Source organism: Triticum aestivum, chromosome 2D, assembly GCF_018294505.1.
Source record: "Triticum aestivum cultivar Chinese Spring chromosome 2D, IWGSC CS RefSeq v2.1, whole genome shotgun sequence".
Classification (NCBI taxonomy): Eukaryota; Viridiplantae; Streptophyta; class Magnoliopsida; order Poales; family Poaceae; genus Triticum; species Triticum aestivum.
In genome coordinates this window covers 101,055,628-101,065,768 of record NC_057799.1, presented here as the reverse complement: position 1 = coordinate 101,065,768, position 10,141 = coordinate 101,055,628, and the positions used below count along the sequence as shown (strand labels likewise).

Below are 10,141 nucleotides of genomic sequence, written 5' to 3'. Positions count from 1 at the left end.
TTCTCGGTGTACTGTAAGGGGAGTCACTACTTAAGCAAAAACATACATCATTTTCTGTTCGTAATTAACAGTAAACACATGCCTTACGTACGGTAAGTGTACTTACGGTACGTATCTTGTTTTTCTCTCTATATATCCGCGGTGTTCATGATTCATAATGGTCAAGTGGCATTCATTAAGTGCAATGTCAAAGGATTCCCTGTGATCCATGGCTTCCAGTTCATGCGTGCGTATCGAGTAAAGGCAAGTCGCGTTCTTTCATGTGGTGGAGAGAAAACAATTACAGTAGTTAATCTGTCTGTCAGGAGATGGAATCTCAATCAAGTGTCAGTACATCTTCTGACCCTTCTAAAGCTGACCAGTTCTCATCAATTAATTACCGATTAAAGAAAGATATGAAGAGATTTGCCTGATCGATGCATGCAGTGGGTGTGCAGTCACGATGCATGCTACCATGATCAGTGAACTTGTCATGGGATCACTCAGTCAGTTCACAACCCAATGCTCGCGCGCCTTCTGCGTGTAAGATCCAACACTCATCATCCATCACCCATGCACCGGTTCCACTACTATATAAACCCACGCAGCCCTCTCTTCTTTCAACACCCAACTCATCTCACACTAAACCGAGTTCACTCACAATGGCTACTAGCACTAAGCTTGTAGCTCTTGGCTTTGTTGTCCTCGTGAGCATTGGGTTCACCAATGCTTCGAGGATGCTGGCTAGCTCCTCCAGTGCTGGAGGCGGAGGCGGGGGAGGAGGAGGCGGTGGCAGCTCGTCGGGTGGGGGTGGGAGTGGATGGGGCCATGGGGCCGGAGGAGGTGGTGGCTTGGGATATGGCGAGAATGGTGGAGATGCCAGTAACAAGTATAACTTCGCCAAGGGAGCTGGTGGAGGAGGGGGAAACGGTGCTGGCGGTGGTTCTGAAGGCGGATCCGGTTCCGGTTCCGGCTCTGGCGGTGGCAACGGTGTTGGTTCGAGTGGCTCGGCGTCAGCCCCTAGTGGCAGTGGGTATGCCAACGCTGATGGTCAGGGTGGGGGCGGTGGTGCAGGTGGTGGCGCAGATGGGTCAAGCGGATCTGGAGCCGGAAGTGGTGCTGGCAAAGGAGAAGCTGAGAGTGGCATAGCAACCGCCCCGGCTGTAGCTCCTTCTGCTGGTGGTGTTAGCTATTCTGATGCTGGCGGTGCCGGCACTGGCGGTGGTGGCGGTGATGGTGGAAATGGAGGTGGTAATGGTGCTGGAGGTGGACAGGCCGCCAGCGATGACACTACCGGAGGCAATGCTAGTGGAAGCGGTAGCGGCAATGGTGGTGGCCAAGGTGGAGGCGTAGCTCAAGGTCCAAGCATGGGAGTTGGTTCTGGCTCTGGCATTGGGGGCGGACAGACTGGTAGCACTGGTTCCTATGGGCAAGGCTATGCCACCGGAACCGGTGCTGGAACGGGTGGCGGCGGTGGCGGCAGCAACAATGGTGGTTTCGGCAACGGTGGAGGTAGCGGGTCCGGATCTGGCAGTGCCGGATACCCCTAAATTTCTTTTTCGAACAAGTTAGAATCGGAGCCTATCACACATTTCTAGTCTCTTCAATTTACTATTCCAAGTCATTTGTGTTTCTTTTCATTCATAGGGTTTTCACTAGGCGTCTCCTAATAAAGGGCTCCATGATTCTAGGGAAGTACTAAGTAGTTAGTGGAGCAATCTACTAACATGTAATCGCTACCTACGAATATGTTATGTTATGTTATGATTTCTGATATGTTTCGTTGTTAGTGTGACTGCTTGGTTACTCCATCCGAGCCAATATGCCTAGCTAAGGTTGATCTAAAAAGAAAGCTAATGGTCAATTGTTCTGGTTGCCTCTAACTTCCTTCTCTGTTGGGGATGGTGGCTGATTTGGCTAGCATGGATTACGTTGTGGTTTTTATGAGAAACGTAAGTAGAAGAAGAAAAGGACAAATTGCGCAAATACAGACCCAAGGCACAAAGCATTAGTAACCCGTAGGCTCCACGACCTTGCAAAGATCTGTATCTGGTTATTTTGATATACGGCCTTGATCCAGGTTGTTTATGGACGACTCATGAGGTCGTACTCTTATGTTTCTCTCTCAATTTTATTCAATGCTATGTCAAGGCAGCAAAAAATCTACTCACTCCATCCCACAATATGTTAGTTTGCAAAAGCAGCTTATTGGGTTGAAGGGACTAGTTTTTTTTTGAGTAGACAGAGGGAGTAGTTGACATTGCAATATTGTATGTGGCTACACTATAATGCACCACCGTGGAAGATGTACGTCCTACGTCACATCTATTCCCTCTATTCCATATTTTTTGTCGTGGTTTTAGTTTGAATTATGAAACGGAGCGAGTATTGAACAAGGTCAGGTTTACAAAAACGGCTGGGTCGAAGTTGACCAAATGAAGTCATTACTACACTATGATGTGTCATAGCATGTTGTGTAACAAAATTGTCATAGCATGAGCTTTTGCCAGAAATATTTATGGAAAAAAATAAATCAAAAAGGCCGTGGTTCTACAAAAGTCCCCTTTTTATTTTATGGCAGGCCGTCCAAATATGTGGATGCTTATAGTGCATCGTACTCCCACCTCTCCAGTTTCTTAGACCCATATAATAATTGGATTTTTTTCTTTCCTGTTTGAAAAGCCTGATTGTTCTGAAAATAGTATGCAAATCTAGCTTCCATACAGTAATTCTGTCTAATTTTGGTTCACAGTGTGTATTCAAGTAAGTACATGAGGGACATGCATGTAGCATGAATATGTTGTAGGGTTCAAAGTCGTCTTTACCGCCCACATTTCCAGTTTCATATACTTGCGGGTATGTGTATATATTTTTTGGACAAAGGGTGGATTTTATGCGTTCAAAATGAAGCATCAAGAGAATGCGTAACAAAATAAGCACACATCCGGTCTCTGCATAGTTAGAATGCACACAGCTAACACCAACTCACACACGCTAGAAAATACGCCACCAATTAGCAAAGTCATATAAGACCAAAGCTATGCGTAGGCGGGGAAAAACAAACAAAACCAAGGCGATCCAATCGACAAATTACAATAATGACCATATCTATACCAACCATGTCATGTCACCACATGGATGACGAGGTTCTTCAACATCAATGCCTTCAATAAGGGAGCTACCCCGATCCAACCACCGAGGCCGGTATCTAAGTTTTCACCCTAAAGAATCAATCCGAGCATAATCGAGCAATGCCTTCAACAAGGTAACAATGTAAAAAAAACATCGCCACCGCCGAGATATAACCAACTCAGGTCTGACCTAGGCTTTCACCCCGGAGCTCGAGACCGAGTGCTTGAGCAGCACCACCATCGAAGCCACTCATGTGTTGTCGACATCACTTTTTCATGGTCCCAACAACTACAAGCGATGCTCTCGCCGCCACAACATAGTCATTAGTCTTTGTCAAGCCGTTGTCCATAATTTGTATCTCACCGTCGAAGTCAACCAAAAGATCAAGAGAGATGAACCCTCCAAAAACCTTCTAATGACCGCTGCTGTCATGGAGCCGTGGGGAGTCGTTGCAGCACAGTCTGCAGTCATCACCACCCGGCCGATCAGATCTAGATCAGAACGACCAAACCGGTGGACCGTAGCACTGCCGGCTGGCCAGCGCATGTGCGGAATGGCACCTCATTGCCGCCGTCCACATCCAGCACAGAGCCCACCGCATGATGGCCCCCGGTGGCGAAATCGGCCATATCTGGTCGGAGACTGGCCCACACGCGGAACCACGATGGCAATCAGGGACGCGCCAGTAGCCATGGTGGCGAGCGCCCCACACACCTCGCAGCAGGTTTAGGTGCTACCACTTTGGTTCTTCCCACAAACTGTTTTACACGACACAAAACAGAAGGCAACGCGCGTGAATCCAGACGTGGGGAGATGTTCTTGATGCGACGGGGTCGCGGTGTCCTTAGGGATTGTGGACGGGCGTGTGGAGCAAAGCAGTTGGCTTCAGAAGACACTAGGGCCGGCATGGCGGCAACCTGCAGGGAGTTGGAAGCCCAGGGTTTTGGCGCACGAGCAGCTCCGGGCTGCTGAGGCCCATCACCGACCGAATCAGAAGCCTCAACCCGCACCATTGGCCCATCTGTGATCCGGGTGTCGTCCTAGAACTCCTCCAACTAGCTGCAAACCAAAGGTCACATGCGGCCGTGAGATCCGCCACCGCCGCGGCCGAGGCCGCCCGTGGCAGCGGCAAGCAGGGACAGGGAGAGGGAATCGAACTGAGTGACGGCGGTGGCTGAATCCTCCCGAGTCGCCCTAGGTCGGACGACACGGGAGTCTTGGACATGTGTATCGGCTGTAGGAAGGTTAGTCATCCAACCCTTACAAGGCCATCATTACAAACTACTCCCTCCGTTCCATAATATAAAACTTTTTTGACACTAGTATAGTGTCAATATGGGAAGGAGGAAGTAGAAAATAACACACACGTCGGTTTGGTACATCGACATTACAAATCCTAGGAGTGGTATGCAATTAATGTAGGTCAACACTCTCCTTCGCCGTCTACCATTGGCTATAGCTAGGGGCTAGCTGGAGCCTTTCTCAAACTGCATCACCGACGACCGACGATGAAGAACGACGTCAGACGGCCAGTCAGAGCTCGGTTCCATCTTCCGCATACCAAGCTCATGTGGGTCTAGGAGTACTAGTGTTAATGTAATGCGTGCATCTTACGGTTAAGGAAGTCACTAGTTAAGCAAAAACATACATCATTTTCTGTTGGTAATTAACAGTAAACACATGCCTTACGCAAGGTAAGTGTACTTACTGTACGTATCTTGTTTTTCTCTATATATATCCGCGGTGTTCATGGTTGATAATGTCAAGTGGCATTCATGAAGTGCAATGTCAAAGGATTTCCTGTGATCCACGGCTTCCAGTTCATGCGTGCGTATCGAGTAAAGGCAGGTCACGTTCTTTCATGTGGTGGAAAGAAAATAATTACAGTAGTTTTTTTTTATAACACGTGGTGTGATCCACGGCTTCCAGTTCATGCATGCGTATCGAGTAAAGGCAGGTCACGCAGCACTCATACATACATTCATACACTCACACTCATGTGAGTACCTTCGAGAAACTGAGTCGTCATATCATTTTGAGATTGACGAAATCAGCAGAGGCGCCTCTTAGTCGACGGAAACGTCTCCTTTCACTGAGCACGCATCACCGGAATTCCTGAAGCAAATCCGAAATAATGCAAGCAGCAGGACTTGAACCCTGGTGGATTGGGGTATCACTGTCTAACCATTCATTCACAGTTTGGTTCACAATTACTGTAGTTAATCTGTCTGTCATGAGATGAAATCTCAATCAAGCGTCAGTATACGTATCTTCTGACCCTACTACAGCTGACCAGTTCTCATCAATTAATTAGCGATTAAAGAAAGATATGAACAGATTTGCATGATCGATGAAAGCAGTGGCAGTGCAGTCAACGATGCATGCTACCGTGATTAGGCTGGCCATAGTGGGGGTAACATAAGTAGTATCATGCACTTGGGACTCGCAAACATGCTTATGTGGCAGACAATTAAAGAAGAGAGAGATGGTTATAGTAACATAGGTAGATACCGTAACATAATAAATGTGATGCTACTATGTGCCATGCATGGCAATAAATAAGACCACTTATGATACTAATCTATGATACTATGCACTATAAAGATAGTAACATATACTAGTAACATATGCATGTTACTAGTCTAAGTTACTCCCCACTATGACCAGCCTTAGTGAACTTGTCATGGGATTACTCATTCAGTTCGCAACCCGAAGATCGCGCGCCTTCTGCGTGCGTGTAAGATCCAACACTCCACACTCATCATTCCATCATCCATGCACCGGTTGCACTACTATATAAACCCATGCAGCCCTCTCTTCTTTCAACACCCATCTCATCTCAAACTACACCGAGCTCACTCATAATGGCTGCTAGCACTAAGCTTGGAGCTCTTGGTTTTGTTGTCCTCGTGAGCATTGGGTTCACCAATGCTTCGAGGATGCTAGCTAGCTCCTCCAGTGCTGGAGGCGGAGGCGGGGGAGGAGGAGGCGGTGGCAGCTCGTCGGGTGGGGGTGGGAGTGGATGGGGCCATGGGGCCGTAGGAGGTGGTGGCTTGGGATATGGCGAGAATGGTGGAGATGCCAGGAACAAGTATAACTTTGCCAAGGGAGCCGGTGGAGGAGGGGGAAACGGCGCTGGCGGTGGTTCCCAAGGCGGATCCGGATCCGGTTCCGGCTCTGGCGGTGGCAACGGTGTTGGTTCGAGTGGCTCGGCGTCAGCCCCTAGTGGCAGTGGGTACGCCAACGCTGATGGTCAGGGTGGGGGCGGTGGTGCAGGTGGTGGTGCAGATGGGTCAAGCGGATCTGGAGCCGGAAGTGGTGCTGGCAAAGGAGAAGCTGAGAGTGGCATAGCAACCGCCCCGGCTGTAGCTCCTTCTGCGGGTGGTGTCAGCTACTCTGATGCTGGCGGTGCTGGCACTGGCGGTGGTGGCGGTGACGGTGGAAATGGAGGTGGTAATGGTGCTGGAGGTGGGCAGGCCGCCAGCAATGACACTACTGGAGGCAATGCTAGTGGAAGTGGCAACGGCAGCGGAGGTGGCCAAGGTGGAGGCGTAGCTCAAGGTCCAAGCATGGGAGTTGGTTCTGGCTCTGGCACTGGAGGCGGACAGACTGGTAGCACTGGTTCCTATGGTCAAGGCTATGCCACAGGAACCGGTGCTGGAACGGGTGGCGGCGGTGGCAGCAGCAACAATGGTGGGTTCGGCCACGGTGGAGGCAGCGGATCCGGATCCGGCAGTGCCGGATACCCCTAAATTTCCTTTTCAAACAAGATAGAATCAAAGCCCATCACATATTTTACTATTCCACGTCATTTGTGTTTCTTTTCATTCATAGGGTTTTCACTAGGCGCCTCCTAATAAAGGGCTCCATGATTCTAGTGGAAGTACTAAGTAGTTAGTGGAACAATCTACTAACATGTAATCGGTACCTACGAATACATTATGTTATGATATCTATGTTTCCTTGTTAGTGTGACTGCTTGGTTTCTCCTTCCGGACCAATATGCCTAGCTAAGGTTGTTCTAAGAAGAAAGCTAATGGTTAATTGTTCTAGTTGCCTCTAATTTCCTTCTCCCTTGGGGATGGTGGCTGGTTTGGCTAGCGTGGAGTAGTACGTGGCAGTTTTTATGAGAAATGTAAGAAGAAAAGAAAGGACAAATGTTGATATACGCCTTGATCCAGGTTGTTTATGGACGACCCACGAGGTCGTACTCTTATGTTTCTCTCTCAATTTATTTGATGCTATGTCAAGTCAGCAAAACATCTAAGTAGTTTTTTTTCTTTGAGAGAGTAGACGGAGCGAGTAGTTGACATTGCAATGGCAACATTACGATGCACCACCGTAGAAGATGTACGTCCTACATCACATCTATTCCCTCTATTCCATAACTTTTTTCGTGGTTATAGTTTGAATTATAGAATGGAGGGAGTATTGAACAAGGTCGGGTTTAGAAAAACGGCCAAGTTGAAGTTGACCAAATGAAGCCATTATGTGTCATAGCATGTTGTGTAACAAAATTTGTCATAGCATGAGCTTGTGCGACAAATATTTATGGAAAACAATAAATAGAAAAGGCCGTGGTGCTACAAAATTTCGCTTTTTATTTTGTCACAGGCTGTCCAAATATGTGGATGCTTATCGCATCATACTCCCTCCTCTGTAGTTTCTTAGACCCATATAAAAATTGGATTTTTTTTGCTGTTTTGAAAGCCTAATTGTTTTGGAAATATGCAAATCTAGCTTCCGTACAGTAAATCTGTCTAATTCTGGTTCAGCGCGTGGAATCAAGTAAATACATGAGGGACATGCATGTAGCTTGAATATTTTGTAGCGTTCTAAGCCGTCTTGACTGCGCACATCTTTCAGTTTCATATACTTGCGGGTATGTGTGTATACATGGGCGCAGAGATGTGTCTCCGCTGTAGGAAGGTCGGTCATGGCATATTTTTCAGAAGAGAAGGCCAACACCATATGTTATAGTCATCCAACCCTTACAAGGCCATTATTGGTACAGCGATGTTCTCTTACACTCGTCGACCGCAGGCTGTGGGCAAGCCCGACAATGCCTCTGGATCTTTGGACACTCTTGGAGCTAGGGTAACAGTGTCATTGTTGACGTAGTGCTAGAAAGTCGCCGGTTGGAGACAAAGATGTTGGTGACGACGCACTGATGAGCAGATCTAGCTAGCTAGAACTATTGAGGCCTCCTCTCACTAGCTCTCTAACAATTAGAGTCAAAACTCGCTATGCTTCGGTGGACGGAGAAGAAGACAACAAACCAAAAAACACGAACCGTCGCTGTCCACACTACCAAACAACACCATCAAAGAGTATCTACATGAAACTAAGACAAATATGGGAAAGCGGGGCCAGATGACACTGCTCAGTGTAGGAGGTTTCTCGAGGGTCTTTGGCAGGGTAGTCGGCAAAGAGGATATGCCGAGTGGCTCGTGGATAACACTCGGCAAACTATGAGACATGTGGCAGACCCTAGGAATTCCTAGTAGAACTGTTTGTCGAGCATCGGTACCCGGCAATGAGGATATGCCAAGCGGCTTGTGCTTGACACTCGGCAAACTAGGGGACACATGGTAGCCCCTAGGGATCCCGGGCAGAATTCTTTGTCACGCACCAGTTTGGGACACCTAGGTGCCCAGGCACCTTGCCTCTTCATCGTTGGATCGTGTTCAACAATTGATTTGGAAACCAATAAAAATGCATCAATTGCTAGTGAATTTGGCAGTCTTTAATTTGTGGACCGTTCCATGCATGCATGTCGTGTGATAAAAAGGCAGGGTATTAATATGTAAGTCGACATTTATTACTTTCTTATATAGCATGTATTCTGCCCTTGTATAACAGATCAAATTAGGAATTGGTACGTATGACGCAAGATTTCATTGGATATATACGCACCCTGAGAATGCACATAATTTTGGTAGTAGGTATTGCATACCCGTATTAGATAGTTAGAAATTAAATAAAGCGTAAATAGTTCTAAAAATAAATTATTGGGTATATACGTACCCGCATGTGTACATAATTACATGAGTAGATATTAGATATCCGTATTTGTACATAATATCGTTAGTAGATATTTTTTTATAGTATCGTTAGTAGGTATTAAATACCCATATATTTACATAAATTATTGGGTATATACGTAACCGATATGTACATAATTTCGTTAATAGGTATTAGATACTCATATTAAATAGTTAAAAAATAAAACGTAATAGTTCAGAGAATAATTTACTGGGTATATATACCCGCGTATGCACATAATTTTATTATTAGATAGTTAGGAAAAAAAATGCGCGTATTAGATACCCATAGTAGTTCAGAAGAAAATAAAATATTACTACGATTTATTGTATGGCAAGTTTTGCCTGAACGTAATAGTTCAGAAAATAATTTACTGGGTATATATACCCGCGTATGCACATAATTTTATTAGTAAGTAGTAGATACCCGTATTAGATAGATAGGAAACAAAAATACGCATATTAGATACCCATAGTAGTTCAGAAGAAAATAAAATGTTACTATGATTTATGGTATAGCAAGTCTTGCATGCTTAATAGTTAAAAACGAAAGTAAAATGTAAACATGGAAAGTCTTGCATGAAGAATAATTAGGAAACAAATCAAACATTCATTGTGCGGCGGTACATACCTAAAACAATCAAGGTGCCCGGGCACCTAGGTGTCCCAGTTAATTTACACACACACACACACACAGATATATATATATATATATATATATATATATATATATATATATATATATATATATATATATATATATATATATATATATTGAAAAGGAGGATGACCCCCGGCCTCTGCATCTGGTAGATGCATGCTTTTATTAATTATTCTCGAGGACCTTACAAAGTAGAACAACAATATGTCTGAATCCGCCATCTTGACAGCATCTGCCGCTACTCCTATCCAAATGATGAAGGGGTGCAAGCTGGGCCACATATCCAGACCTCTCACCTAAGCTAACATCTAAAGCTGGAGGCCCC

General features: G+C 46.0%; 2 protein-coding genes across 2 annotated transcripts; both read left to right on the top strand.

The window, feature by feature from the left end:
- Positions 1–609: 609 nt before the first annotated feature.
- Positions 610–1,755, top strand: LOC123051928 (glycine-rich cell wall structural protein 2). The gene has a single exon (XM_044474931.1). It carries the CDS (start codon positions 642–644, stop codon positions 1,527–1,529), a length of 888 nt encoding a protein of 295 aa, XP_044330866.1. The 5' UTR covers positions 610–641; the 3' UTR covers positions 1,530–1,755.
- A 4,199-nt stretch (positions 1,756–5,954) lies between these two features.
- Positions 5,955–7,080, top strand: LOC123048928 (glycine-rich cell wall structural protein 1). The gene has a single exon (XM_044471943.1). It carries the CDS (start codon positions 5,976–5,978, stop codon positions 6,861–6,863), a length of 888 nt encoding a protein of 295 aa, XP_044327878.1. The 5' UTR covers positions 5,955–5,975; the 3' UTR covers positions 6,864–7,080.
- The last annotated feature ends 3,061 nt before the right edge of the window (positions 7,081–10,141 follow it).

Coding starts and splice junctions, on each gene's coding strand:
- LOC123051928 (XM_044474931.1), top strand. CDS start 642: ATGGCTACTAGCACTAAGCTTGTAGCTCTTGGCTTTGTTGTCCTCGTG.
- LOC123048928 (XM_044471943.1), top strand. CDS start 5,976: ATGGCTGCTAGCACTAAGCTTGGAGCTCTTGGTTTTGTTGTCCTCGTG.